This window comes from Cuculus canorus, chromosome 3 (genome assembly GCF_017976375.1).
Source record: "Cuculus canorus isolate bCucCan1 chromosome 3, bCucCan1.pri, whole genome shotgun sequence".
Taxonomy (NCBI): Eukaryota; Metazoa; Chordata; class Aves; order Cuculiformes; family Cuculidae; genus Cuculus; species Cuculus canorus.
In genome coordinates, this window is record NC_071403.1 from 68,254,351 (window position 1) to 68,268,464 (window position 14,114).

The window sequence follows — 14,114 nt, forward strand, 5'->3', positions numbered from 1 at the left end:
CTCCTGATTTCAGCTGTCAGCAATATTTTTGTTTCAAAAATTATTTTCTGCTAGCACTACAGAGCAGCACAGCGATATACAAAACAGAGATTCAGGCAGGTCAATGCTTTAAAACCTGGATCAGAAACAAGCAAACACTTTTTATCGTTAATTCCAACACTGAGCACAGCTCTGGGAGATTACGGTAGGTTCTTTCCTACCCAGAACAAAAATCCCATAAAATGGTTTAGGTTTGAAGGGACCTTAAAGGCCATTCAGTTCCACGTCCCCCTGCCATGGGAAAAGACACCTTCCTCCGGATCAGGTTGCTTCAACCCCCATCCAACCTGTCCTTGAACACCTCCAGGCATGGGGCAGCCACCACTTCTCTGGGCAATCTAGGCCAGGGCCTCACCACCCTCACAAGAAAACATTTCTCCCCAAGATCTCATCTCAATCTCCCCTCTTTCAGCTGAAAACTGTTCCCTCTCAGTGAAGTCATGGATGCCCCATCCTTGGAGATGTCCAAGGCCAGGTTGGATGGGGCCTTGTGCAGCCTGATCTAGTGGGAGGTGTCCCTGTCCATGGCAGGGGGATTGGAGTTAGATGATCTTCAAGGTCCCTTCCAACCCAAACTATTCTATGATGCTATGATGCTATGACTCCAGATTTGGATGCAGGGCTCCGGGTGAGGTCTCACAAGAGTGGAACAGAGGGGAAGAATCCCCCTCCTTTGCCCTGTTGGTCACACTTCTTTGGATGCAGCCCAGGAAACGGCTGGCTTTCCAGGATGCAAGCACCCATTGCCAGCTCATGTTGAGCTTCTCATTCCACAGCACCCCAAGTCCTATCCTCAGGACTGCTCCCAATCTATTCCCTGCCCAGCCTGTATTTGTGCTTGGCATTGCCCCGACCCAGGTGCAGGACCTTGCACTTGGCCTTGTTGTACTTCATGAGGTTCACACAGGCCCATTTCTTCAGCCTGTCCAGGTCCCTTTGGATGGCATAACATCATTAAGTGCTGGAGCATGGAACAATTCAAGCTGATCCCTTAAGAGTTTTGCTGCAGCCCAATGCAAGATCAGACTGCCTAAGGAGCAAAGGAGTAAGAAGATGGGAAAGGGTGGTTTTGCCCACATACTTATTGCTAGTCAGATTGTACCAGTGATGTACATCTGTAAAAATATGTTTTATAGACTGTAGGAAACAGACATTAAAATGATTCAAAGACTGGGGAATATGCCAGATTGAAAGGACTTCAAAGAGCTCAATCTGTTTAGTTTATCAAAAAAAGTTCAAGTGTTGGCTTGAAGCAGGGCAAAAGTCCTTCCACAAGGAAAAGTACTGGTTACAGAAGAGTTTAATGAGCTAGCAGAGAAGATTTAAATGATGGCAGCTAATGCTGGAGGTATTCGGGCACGAAACAAGGTTTCATCTTTTCATGTATTCATGGGGAATTAATAAAGAGAAAATTATTAAGGAAGTGATGAAACTTCCAGTTCTTGATAACTCCAAAGGAAGCCTGCATACCTTCATGAATTATATATTTTAGCCATATTCTAGTTAGTGATCTTGAGACTGGGAGAACTGTGTGAAACAAGAGGGCCCCGGGAACCCAGGAAGCCAGACTATGTGATGTAATGGCCCACTCTGGATTAAACTCCATGAATCATCAACAGAAATTTAAACGGGATTCTGAGGGAGGAATACGCTCCTGGTGATATATGAGCCAAAACCCCCTCAGTTATGTCAGCAGATCCCAGATAAAGTGCACAGAGTGGGAGGTTAGGAAACGCATCTCGATATTTATAAGCTGAATGCATCACTTTGGTTTCCAAAATATCAAGTTAGCCTCGTCACTTCCAGGCTTAGCAGAAAAGCCAAGGCATGGAGATTAAGGTCCCTCCTACAATCTGCTCCTATGGAGCACACCAGCCACTGAGAAACTTTCACCAACTTTGCTCTGGGGTTAAACTGAAGTCTTCTGGTGCAGAAAAAAGAATGATTTGGTAACTTTCACTAAGGAATGAATACACATTTTTTTGTTTAAAAACAATTGATTTGGCAAAATAACAATACTTGAGCAAAATACTGGTATGCTTTAAATAATATACATGAACTTTTCATTTTTACATATTAGGTTTTATATATATGTATACATAATAAAGACTGTATGTGTGTTTGATACATAAATACTTCTAATAGTAAACAAAGTCTTGATGTTCTTTTTCCATTGCCCATGACTGACACAGGTAATAAAAGAAGTTAAATTTTCTAGGACATGAGAATTTGAAGTGAACCAGAGAATATGTCTTGGGATTTGAGAATACTCCAAACTAACTGGACAAGATCCTGAGCAAATGCTCCAGCTGACTCTGCCTTGAGAGGAAGAATTAGATGATCAGGGCCTACAGCAAAGCTAGGGAAGGGCTCTTGTTCAGGGAGCGCAGGGACAGAACTAGAGGGAATGGTTTTAAGCTGCAAGAGGGAAGATGAGATGATATCTTAGGAAGAAATGTTTTCCTGTGAGGGTGGTGAGGCCCTGGCCCAGGCTTCCCAGAGAAGTGGTGGCTGCCCCATCCCCGGAGGTGTTCAAGGCCAGGTTGGATGGGGCTTTGAGCAACCTGATCTAGTGGAAGGTGCCCCTGCCCATAGCAGCAAGGTTGGAACTGGATGGGCTTTAAGGTCCCTTCCAACCCAAACTGTTCTATGATTCTATGATCCTATGATCTCCGAAGGTCCCTTCCAACCTGAGCTACTCTGTGATTCTAGGGATTTCACCCATTTCTGCAGAACTTGCCTTATCATTCATGAGCTGATGGTTCAGTGGAGTCCACGTGCTCATCTTGGTCTGCAGCTTTGGGCCATCCATGTTTCTAGGAGGTGCAAATGCCATAACTACAGTAGACAATGTGTCCTCTGATGTCTTGTCAGCACCAATGGCTACAACAACTGAACAGAACAAAGAGCAACATTATCACTGTGTGACTCCATCACAGTATGTTACTGAAAAGTAAATCATTTTAAGAAGGAATCCCATGATTTCATAGCATAGCAATGATACAAGTGAAAGCTCGATATGAGCTGAGAAGCTCAATATGAGCTGGCAATGTGCACTTGCAGCCCAGAAGGCCAACCGTATCCTGCGCTGCATCAAAAGAAGAGTGGCCAGCAGGCTGACTGAGGCAATTTTGCCCCTCTGTTCCTCTTGTGAGACCTCATCTGGAGTCCTGTGTCCAGTTCTGGAATCCTCAACATAAGAAGGATACGGAGCTGTTGGAATAGGTCCAGAGGAGGGCTACAAGGATGATCAGAGGGCTGGAGCACCTCCCATACGAGGACAATTTTTCTGTAAACATTTTGGATTGCTTTAAAGCTTCACAGTGATAAGCTGAATACTAGGGCTTTGGGAACAAAAGAAAAGGCAAATCCACTAATTAACTCCAACATTGTGTTGCCAGCCCAGCCTGAACCCAAGCACCTCAAAACCTACCCAGCAAAAGGACCTTCCTAGCTAACACAGCTCTGAGACACAAGACACATCTTCATGAAACCCAGTCCCCCATTCCTTACCCAGACAAAATTCCTGTATGTATCAATGGAAGGTTCATCTTCAAAATACACTTTAGAATCTGTCTGGGTGTATCACCTTTTTGATTACATTTTCCTCCTTTCCTTTCCTAAGTTGTTATGGAATCAAAGAAATATAATCAGAATCTTAGAATGGTTTATGTTGGAAGGGACCTTAGAGCCTATCCAGTTCCAACTCCTCTGCCATAGGCAGGGACACCTCCCACTGGATCAGGTTGCTCAAAGCCCCAGCCAACCTGGCCTTGAACACCTCCAGGGATGGGGCAGCCATCATTTTGCTGGACAAAGAGAAAAATGAAAAGCCTGTTCTATCTTTCTGCATCCAGTGATGCAATATGGTCTGCTGTTAGGAAATAAGTTCATTACAAAAGTCAGAATTCTTTCTCTCTCTTTTTTTTTATTTTGCACTAGACATCCTTCAATAACTTATTGTCCACCTGCTGCAATTTTAACTTCCCAGGGAGAAGCCATTGAGACATCAGCTTCTTCAGCTAAAAGACTTATTAAGGTTTCAAAGCTTCATATTATGTAGTTGACCAATGTTAGAGGCTTCTTGTGCAACTGAGTAGGTGCATTTGGGATATGCATTGCAATGGGATCGCTTACTGGGATGTTTTTGTTTTCTTTTGTTTTTCTGCAAGGCCCCTGCCCTTTTCAATGCATAGAAAAACAACATTACAAGCTAGAGAAGCAGCTCTGCTGCCAAAACAAAACAGGTTCAGGCAACCTTGTCCTGTTTTTCACGGACAACCTTCTACATTAGTCACAAAACCATCAGTTGTCACTGTAGCACACTCCCCAACTCTGGATTCATGTTCCAGTTTCCCTACGCAGACACTGCTGCCTTGGTGCTGGAGCAGCAACGTGTTAACAATTCGCAGCCCAAAGAGGCAGTCAAGTGCCTCCAGACCCTCTTGTGCTCCTTCTGTGCCAAACCCACACCTGGCAGGAGTTGTATTCCCAGCTGCACATGCCATAAAACTTCCTGCAATGCACTTGATGTTCGAACATGATGTGTAAACAGAGCTGCAAAGGCAGGTACCATCAGGCAAAAAGGTAAGCGCAGCCAAATGTCTTAATTGTACCTGACGTGCCCGCCTGCCATCCCTCCCTTACTACCCCGGCACAGTCACACAACCACTATGTGCTCTGCTCCTCAGCTCCCCAGCCACACTCAAAAGAGCAATAAAGGGAGGGAGGCAACCCCAAGTCCAGCCTCAGTGGCCTGTGTTTACAGGGTGAACTCTTTGGTGAAGTCAGGACTGTGCCAGGTCACCTCAGAGCACACAAGCTCCTTGGATTACAATAGAATCATGGAATTGTCAAGATTGGAAATGACCTCTAAGATCATCAAATCAAACCAACATCACCATGGCTACTGAACCATGTCCCAAAGTGCCATGGCCACTCATTCTTTGAACCCCTCTAGGGACGGAGACTCCACCACTGCCCTGGGAAGATTTTGACAGGGCTTCACCACTCTTTCAATAAATAAATGTTTCCCAACATCCAATCTAAACCTCCCCTCATACAACCTGAGGCCATTTCCTCTCATCCTATCCCTTGTTACTTAGGAGAAGAGACCAGCATCCTACCTGGGTTCAACCTCATTTCTGGGAGCTGCAGAGAGCAACGAGGTCTACCCCCAGCCTCCTCTGCACTAAACAGCCCCAGAGCCCTCAGATGCTCCAGAACCCCTGGGTTCCAGACCCTTCCCCAATTCTGTTCCCCTCCTCTGGATGCGTTCCAGCCCCTCAAGGTCTTTCTTGGAGTGAGGGGCCCAAAACTGAAACCAGGATTCAAGGTGCAGCCTCACCAGCGCCGAGTGCAGGAGGATGATCCCTTCCCTACTCCTGCTGGCCACACCATGGCTTAAATAAACCAGGATGCTGTTGGCCTTCTTGCTCGCCCGGGCCATTACTGGCTCATGATCAGCTGCTGTCAACCAATATTCCCAGATGGTTTTCCTTCGAGCAGCTTTCCAGCCACTTCTCCCCAAGCCTGGAGTGCTGCATGGGGTTGTTGTGTCCCAAGTGCAGGACCCAGCACTTGGCCTTGTTGAACCTCATCCCTTTGGCTTCAGCCCATGGCTCCAGCCCGTCCAGATCCCTCTGCAGAGCCTTCCTACTCTCCAGCAAATTCCTAAAAGGCACACTGTACATGCTAAGACTCAGTGTGCTTGCTTATTAAGTGGCCTTGAATTTCATGGGATGCATCAGAGGAGTCAGAAGGTTTTGAAAAATCTAGAAGCATGCAACCAGCCTAACATTTGATTGCAAGCTCTTTATAGGCCTTCTAAAAAAAAGTCCAACACAGTTTAGCTGTCTGTTTCCCAAAGGAAAACCTGCGCTTGTTGTCTTCACCCTGAATTCCCTATCCCTGGCAGGATTAACAGCTAATCCTGCTTCTTCAGGAGTGCAGAGTAACTCTGATGGGAGTTAATCTATGACATGGTACTGAGGTGGCTGCAGGAGCTTGCTCAGCATTAAAAAGCAGCCAGTGCACTGTGTAGCCCAGCAATTGTTGAGCTGCTCAGCCAGGGCCCCAGTTTTCTTCAGCAGTACTCATTATCTTTGGACTGGTTGCCCAAAATAACATTCCAAAGATTGCTCCAGCCTGTTCTTCATGTATCCTGGGATAAAATTCATCCAGCTCAGCTGATCTGAAAGCATTCAACTGGCAAGAGACGCAGGATGAGGATAACAAGAAATCAAGCTTCAAAAATATAGAAGGAAAACATTGGTTCACTACCCAGAGAGGAAAAGCTGTTGAAACGTGATGCTACAAAAATACCTGATATCCTTCTCCTAGGAAAAATACAAAGGCAATGTAGGAGAGGATGGCAGGCATAATAAATATCAGTGCAAGAGAGATTTGGAGGAAAGACTGAGGAGACACCAAGTTTTAAGTGTATATACAGGGTTTTCAAGCAGATTGTGTTTTATTAACTCCACGCCAAGTTGGTCAGAGATCTCCAGGTGTTTCAAAGTGGTTATCTTATAGAGCCTGCAGAGCACTGGTGAGCCTAGCAGAGCACAAGAATTGAAAAAGAGCAAAACTGTCCAGGTTAGCACAGCCAGAGGGGGCCTAGGAATGGTTCACAGTTCAAATGAAAGGATAAAGATTGACAGTGACAGTGAGATTAAGGACACCCTCAGCAAGATTGTTGATGACACCAATCTGTGTGGCATGGTCAACATGCTGGAGGGCAGAGATGCCATCCAGAGGGACCTGGACAGGCTGGAGAGGTGAAGCTCTGCAAACCTCATGAAGTTCAACAAAGACACATGCAAGCACAAATACAGTTGGGGCGGAGAATGGATTGGGAGCAACCCTGAGGAGAGTACTTGGGGTGTTGGTGGATGAGAAGCTCAGAATGAACTGTCAATGTGCCCTTGCAGCCCAGAAAGCCAAACCGTGTCCTGGGCTGCATCCAAAGTAGTGGGACCATCAGGGCGAGGGAGGGGATTCTGTCCCTCTACTCTTCTCTGGTGAGATCCCACCTGGAGCCCAGCATTAAGCTCTGGAGTCCTCAGCACAGGAAGGACATAGATCTGTTAGAATAGCTCCAGAGGAGGCCAAAAAGATGAACCGAGGGCTGGAGCACCTCTCATACAAAGACAGGCTGAAGGAGTTGGGGTTGTTCAGCCTGGAAAAGAGAAGGCTGTGTGGAGACCTTGGAGCAGCCTCCAGTACTGAAAGGGGCTCCAGGAAAGCTGGGGAGGGGCTCTTGATCAGGTAGCACAGGGACAGGATGAAGGGGAATGGTTTTAAACTGCAAAAGGGGAGATTGAGATGAGATCTTGGGAAGACATGTTTTCCTGTGAAGGTGGGGAGGCCCTGGCTCAGGCTGCCCAGAGAAGTGGTGGCTGCCCCATCCCTGGAGGTGTCCAAGGCCAATGTTGGATGAGACTTTGAGCAACCTGATCCAGTGGAAGGTGTCCCTGACCATGGCGGGGGGTTGAAACTGGATGGGATTTAAGGTCCCTTCCAATGCAAACCATTCCGTGATTCTATGATTCTACAATAGACTGAGTGGGGATCCAGGAGATTTGTGATTTTTGTGATGTCTGAAGAAGGTATCCATTAATTTCACAGAGCAAGAAACACAAATGGCGTTGTCTAACAGTGAGGCAATTCCAAGATGAAAATCCCACTGAAGCCAATGGGAACACTTTAACTGATTTCAGCACACATTGGGTCAAGCCCTTGGTTCGAAAAAAATGTTTGAAAAACACATTTAAGAAAGATTAGTAACATACAACGATATCACATAAACTAAACGCATTGGAATAATTTGTTTTAGCTGAGTTAATGTCTGCTTAACCCCCTGGAAGAGCATTACAAAAGTTTCTGCAAACCATACTCAAAACGAGTCCTGCGGAAGCAGTATGGCTTTATCAATATTTTTAACCACATCCCTGTAGCAGAAAGCCCTTGTGTTTCCACAGAGACTGGTGCACTTGGAGTTTTAAGGATCCGTGGTGCAGAGAAAGAGCCTGATCACATTAATCCAGGTGATGACAACAGCACAGTCGAGGAGTTCAGTTGTGAATAAACAGAATTTAATTGAATCAATCTGAAGTTCAGACAGGAAAGTAAGTTTTATCATCAGTTATATTGACAATAAACAGTGTGATGATTGATACTGTGGAAGAAATGCTTCAAACAGCAGTAGCAGAAAACCAGTCTTGAATGGAGGCTAAACTATAAGGCATTCAAAATGGAATAATGAATGAGGATAGCTCTGGGCAGAGAAGATAATGTGAAAGAGATCCTCCTACAGAATCAAAGAAACATTAAGGTTGGAAAAGACCTCTAAGCTCATTCAGTCCAGTCATCACCCCAACTCCACTGTGCCTGAAAACCATGTCCAAAATGCCACGGTCACACATTTTTTTGAACCCCTCCAGGGATGGTGATTCCACCACTGCCCTGGGCAGCCTCTGCCAGGGCTGAACCACTCTTGCAGTAATGAAATTGTTCCTAATATCCAGTCTAAACCTCGCCTGGCACAACTTTAGGCCATTTCCTCTCATCCTATCAATTATTACTTGGGAGAACACACTGACACCTCCTCTGTGTCCTTGTTACAGATATTCTCTGAGATCTCCTCAGAGCCCAGACACACTGACTCCTGTCCCTGCTCCATATCAGTCTCCTTGTGCCATGCAAGGCCAGCATCCTCCCAGGAGCAGTTACAGCCCTGCACAGTCCCCGTGACATTACGCCCAGGAAAAGTATTGATCAGTATTGATTCTCATACAAAGACAGGCTGAGAGAGTTGGGGTTGTTCAGCCTGGAGAAGAGTAGGCTGCGGGCAGCCTCCAGTACTGAAAGAGGCTCCAGGAAAGCTGGGAAGGGGCTCTTGATCAGGGAGTGCAGGGATAGGATGAGGGGCAATGGTTCTCAGCCGCAAGAGGAGAGACTGAGATGAGATGTTAGGAAGAAATGTTTCCCTGTGAGGGTGGTGAGGCATTGGCCCAGGTTGCCCAGAGAAGTGGTGGCTGCCCCATCCCTGGAGGTGTTCAAGGCCAGGTTGGTTGAGGTTTGAGCAACCTGATCCAGTGGGAGGTGAATCCAAGACCTTTCAATATGTAAAGGAGGCTTATAAGAAAGATGGGGAGAAATTTTTTAGCCAGGCCTGTAGCAATGGGACAAGAGATGATGGCTTTAAACCGAAAGAGAAGAAGTTTAGACTGGACATGGTTTGGCTTTCTGGGCTGCGAGCACCCATTGCAGCCTCATGGGGAGCTTCTCATGCCCCAGCACTCCAAGTCCTTCTCCTCAGGGATGCTCCGAATCCATTCTCTGCCCACCTTGCGTTTGGGATTGCCCTGACCCAGGAGCAGGACCTTGCACTTGCCCGTGTTGAACTCCATGAGGTCGCATCGCCCCCCACCCCAGCATCCCCGGTCCCTCTGGATCCCCTCTGCCGCCCAGGTTTCCCCCCACCCTTAGGTGCCCCCTCCAACCCCGCCGAGGATGCGCTCGGTCCCTCCTCACCTCCCTTCTCCCGCGAGGTCGCTTTCCCGTCTCTATGGCACCCGCCTCCAGCCAATCAGCTCGCGGCGCCCAGGCGGGGAGGCTCCGATCTACTTAGCAACGCGCCGGGTCACGCGTTCTGATTGGCTCGGAGAGGAGGGGAGGGAAGAAGAAATCTGATTGGCTCATAGGGAGAAAGGGGCGTTTTGATTGGCTGGGAGGGAGGAGGGCATTCTGATTGGCTAGGAGGGAGCGAGGGGCGGGGCGCGCGAGAGGGGCGGGGCGCGCTGCCCCAGCGCCGCCACCTGCGAGGACGTGGGAGCGGTCGGAGCCGCGCGCGGAGGTACTGGGGGGATGCGGGATGCAGGGATGCGGGCATAGGCTCTGCCCGCGGATGGGCACGGGGTGTACGCCTCCATAGCGGTCGTGGGGAGCAGCAGGAGCCGCTCCCGGCGCGGGGTGGGGGGCGGCGGCGGCGGCTACGGAGCGTCCCCTGGTCGTCCGATGCGATGCGGTGGCGGCGACTGAAGGGCGAGGGATGCTCGCCCTGTGCCGAGCGGGATCGCCCCCCACATTCCCGCCGGGAGAAGGGGATGCTTAGCCCGTGCGTTTCCCTTCCCTTCGCTTCCCATTAGGGACCCAAAGGGAGGGGATGCGGATCGCGAAGCCCTGGGAGAGGGGTGTGAGCCCATGTGCATCCTTTTCTCCTTGCTGCGTGTGGATCCAGGATGCGCTGGAGGGGCTGGGTCCTCTCCTTCCTTTCTCTGGCAGTGCCCTGGGGGAGGGATGTGAGCCCATGTGCATCTATTTCTCCTTACTGCGTGTGGATCCAGAAGGAAAGGGGACGCTCTGGATCCCCGTCTCTGTCTCAGCGGCCCCCGGGGGCTGCCGGCATTCCCGCTGGGAGAAGGGAATGCTCAGCCCCTGCCTTTCCCTTCCCTTTCCTTTCTGTACCCAAGGGAAGGAGATGGGAATCTCAGGGTCTCTCTCGTGGGGGAGGGATGAGAGTCTGTGTGCATCCCTTTCTCCTTGCTGTGTGTGGATCGAGAAGGAAAGGGAATGCTCTGGACATGCTGGATCCCCCCTCTCTGCCTCAGCAGTGCTTCGGGGCCGGTGGATGCTGGTCCACTGCTTGGTCTATGCATTTCCCCCATCTTTCCCTAAGGGACCCAAGGGGAGAGGTTGCCAGTGCCAAGCCCTCTCCCTGGCACTGCCCTGGGGGAGGAATATTGAGTCCATGTGCATCCCCTTCTCCTTGCTGTGTGTGGGTCCAGAAGGAGAGGGGATGCAATGTCCCCGAGGAAGAGGGGTGCCATTCCCCCCTCCACAGTGCATTGGTGATCCTAGATGTGTTAATCCCAGGCTTCCCACCACTGTTAGTGTTGCAGTGTGGTAGCAGTGACCCAAGAAGACAGGGATGCTTGTCTCATTCTTGCCTCCCTCTCCTGTTTCCACTTGCAGCGCAGGAGGGATGCGAGCTCTATCCACATGCTCTCTTCCCCCTTTTGCAATGCCATGGGGACCCAGAGGGATGCTCTTATGTACTCAGATAGCCGTCCTTTTCCTTTGGGTTCCACGCGGATGCTAGTCCTGTGTGCGCACTTGTTTGTTTTGCCTTTAAATCACAGGATTCCAAGGCAAAGTGGGTGCTAGTCCAGCCTGTACCCTCCCTTCTCTTCCAATCCCAGGGATGATGGCTGGCTATCCCTATGGTTCCTTTAGCTTGTCACACAGTATGAACTCGAATGGAGAGAGATGCTAGACCTGTCCCCCTGTATACATAGAGAATCTAACCAAAAAGAGCTTTTGCCTTTTATCCTTCCTGCTGGGATCAGAGCAGGGATGATGGTGGTGTCCCTGGGAAGAGGAGAGGCTGCACATCCCTTCATTCTGTCCTGTAGTACAGTGAGGAGGAGCATGGAAGAGCAGCAGAGTGCAGCGTGTGTTCTATTTCCTCTGTGGTTTCCCCACTGAAATAGAGGGTATGTGGGATTATTGTGTGGTTCTCCTTTAACATGTAACAGAAGTGGAACAGAGGAGTCTAGCTGGAGTTTCTTTCCCGCCAACTAATTAAAATGGAGTTGGGAGAATAATGTATTCTCCTTTTGTGCCTTCATGTGGGTGGGAATGGGTTGGGGAAACGCTGCCAGTGCTTGTATGCAATGAGAGAGTCCCTTTCCTTTCTCCGTGATCTGAATGGGGTGGGGAATGACGAAGGTGACATTCTCTTCTCTGGTGCAGGAGGAGTCTAGTTTGTTGGTTTATCACCCCATTTCTCTGGGACACAGAGCTGTGATTAATTTACCTACGTACTTTCTTTCTGAAGCCTGATGAGTTTTTTTCTCACTGCTTCCTTAATAACTTCGAAATGTATTTGGAAAAAAAAAATATCACCTGTGGGAATCAACCCTTTCATTTCATGATTTTCACTCGTTATAGCAGTTGTCTGTGCATGCCTCAATTTATTCTTTACAGAAGGAATTGGATGGGCTTCTTACAGTTATAAATAATGTAAAAATCTGTAACCACACGAACAAACGAGCTGTTTCCTACCCCTTTTGCCCACAGTTTTTTTTTGTAGTGCCTTGGGGTAGATGGGTAGGTATCCCCTCCTCTTTTATCCCAGGTGTCACTGAAAGTGTTTTATTTTGGGTATATATACATATGAAATTTTGTGGTTATTTTTATATGTAGAGGGTTAACAAAGAGGATACAGAACTGGATCTGTGGCAAGAAACTATCTTGACACTGAAGGTTGCTTATTACAGCATTCATCTGTCTACACCAAATAATAGGTCGTCTATATACTCATTTGCAAAACTCTAGTCTCCTTTCGCAATAACGTGGTTGTCTGTCTTCCTTAATTTCACCTGAATTTTTCTTTCCATGACTAGGCTGTAAAATCTGACCTTCTTTTCTGGCTCCAGTAAATGCATTCTTAATTTCCTTTATGATACTGTGGAGTAATAAGATCTGAAGCATAAAATAGAAGAGTCCTGAAAGGAATTTTTTTTTCTGGTTTTTGCACAGTTAGAGCTTTTCATGGCTTGTTGAGTTTTGTTTTTTGCATGTTTTTTTCAGTTTGAGGTTGTGGGGAAGTCAAAGGATGGGTGGATTTCTTTGGAACCTATGCTTTGAATGTCATTAATATGATGATTTGTTCTTGGAGATTTTCCCAAGAGTCTAGATCCTGACCTGTGCCACTGCAGCTTAGCAAATTCGTCTGCCAGTTCCCTCAGGACCCACAGCTGCAGCTTATCAGGTCCCATGGACTTGTGTACCTTCAAGTTCCTTGGCTGGTCTTCAACCTAATCCTCTCCCAGAGTTCTTCGATCTCCCAGTCCCTGCCTTTGCCTTCTACAGCTTGAGCTGGTGCCCTTGCTCTGAAGATTGAGGCAAAAAAAGTCATTGATTACCTCAGCCTTCTCCATATGCTGGGAAACCAGGTCTCCCATTTCCTTGCGAAGAGGGCACACATTGTCCCTAGTCTTCCTTTTATCATTGACACACCTATAGAAACTTTTCCTGTTGTCTTTGACATCTTTGGATGTCCAGATTTAATTCTGTCTTGGCTTTAGGTAATCCACACTGCAAGTTGACGTTGCTGAAGTTGTTGCGAAAAGTTGGAGTTGGTGGCCAAAGAGTTTGGGAAAAGGGAAAAAAATTGCTTGAAGCCTGTGTTCTGGAGATGACAACAAACTGAAAGGGCTTCTTTTCCTTGGGAAGCTGTTAGTAAAATGTCAAAAGGAAGAGGCTGAATTCAAGAGGGATCTGGCACCTTGTGCAAAGGTGGCTAGGAATTGGTTTTGTCTGTCTAAAACGTGGGATCTGGTTACAGTGTTGGAATACATGGAAAGCTTTACAGTTAAGTAATGCTGCCTGGAAGATGGGATAGTTCAAGTCTTGGGGTTTTCTTGAGAGAGGCACCAAATTCTTGAAAATTCAGTCTGCAAAATGGCTTCTTTCAGTCTGAAAGACATACGGCTTTCCCAGGCCATATGAACTTGAGATTAGACTGGAATCAGCTGTGGTTAGATGTGCAAATTTTGCATATTGTGGCTAATTTTGATCTTTTAAATTCAACGTGTTGACTGCTCTTCACAGCAATGCTTGCTTGCTTCAGAGTAGAGGTGAGATGTTGTGATTTGATCTGTGCTAGTTCGTTTTACCACCTGCACTAAGGTGTAGATACTTCTCTTTTCTGCCTTTCCTGGGTTGGAAATAGTTTTACTGTGTGTGTGCTTTTTTTATGTACTCCAGTGCTGCTTAGAATGTGGATTCCCCATCAGTACCTGTGAGAGAGCAAGCGAGTTGCCGATGAGCTTCGTTTAACACGGACGGTTATGTTTAGCATCTTGGTCTTCTTCCTATTTGCGTGCTTGTTTTTATCAGCCTGTCTTGAACAGCTACAGCAGAAACGTTGCCTCATGTGGGCTTAAAGAGAAACAGAGAATTGTTTAGGTTGGAAGGAACCTCTCAACCTTATCTAGTCCGTCCTGCAAAGTCTGTGCAGGTCTGAAGGGGGATATGGTGTTTAATTTTTCTAACCATAAGATAGA

General features: G+C 47.6%; 2 protein-coding genes across 2 annotated transcripts in view; one reads left to right on the plus strand and one right to left on the minus strand.

Moving 5' to 3' along the window:
* FBXO16 (F-box protein 16) overlaps positions 1-9,652 on the minus strand; it is a 39,489-nt gene extending 29,837 nt beyond the window's left edge. The window contains exons 1-2 of the mRNA XM_009563804.2: positions 9,577-9,652; positions 2,780-2,931 (exon numbers count right to left, since the gene is read on the minus strand). Coding sequence (XP_009562099.2) covers positions 2,780-2,875 — 96 coding nt within the window. The 5' untranslated portion in view covers positions 2,876-2,931; positions 9,577-9,652. The remainder of the gene's footprint in view (positions 1-2,779; positions 2,932-9,576) is intronic.
* A 156-nt stretch (positions 9,653-9,808) lies between these two features.
* The window catches only part of FZD3 (frizzled class receptor 3), a 62,461-nt gene continuing 58,155 nt past the window's right edge, over positions 9,809-14,114 (plus strand). The window contains exon 1 of the mRNA XM_054063599.1: positions 9,809-9,898. The gene's annotated coding sequence lies outside the window, so the exon portion shown is untranslated. The remainder of the gene's footprint in view (positions 9,899-14,114) is intronic.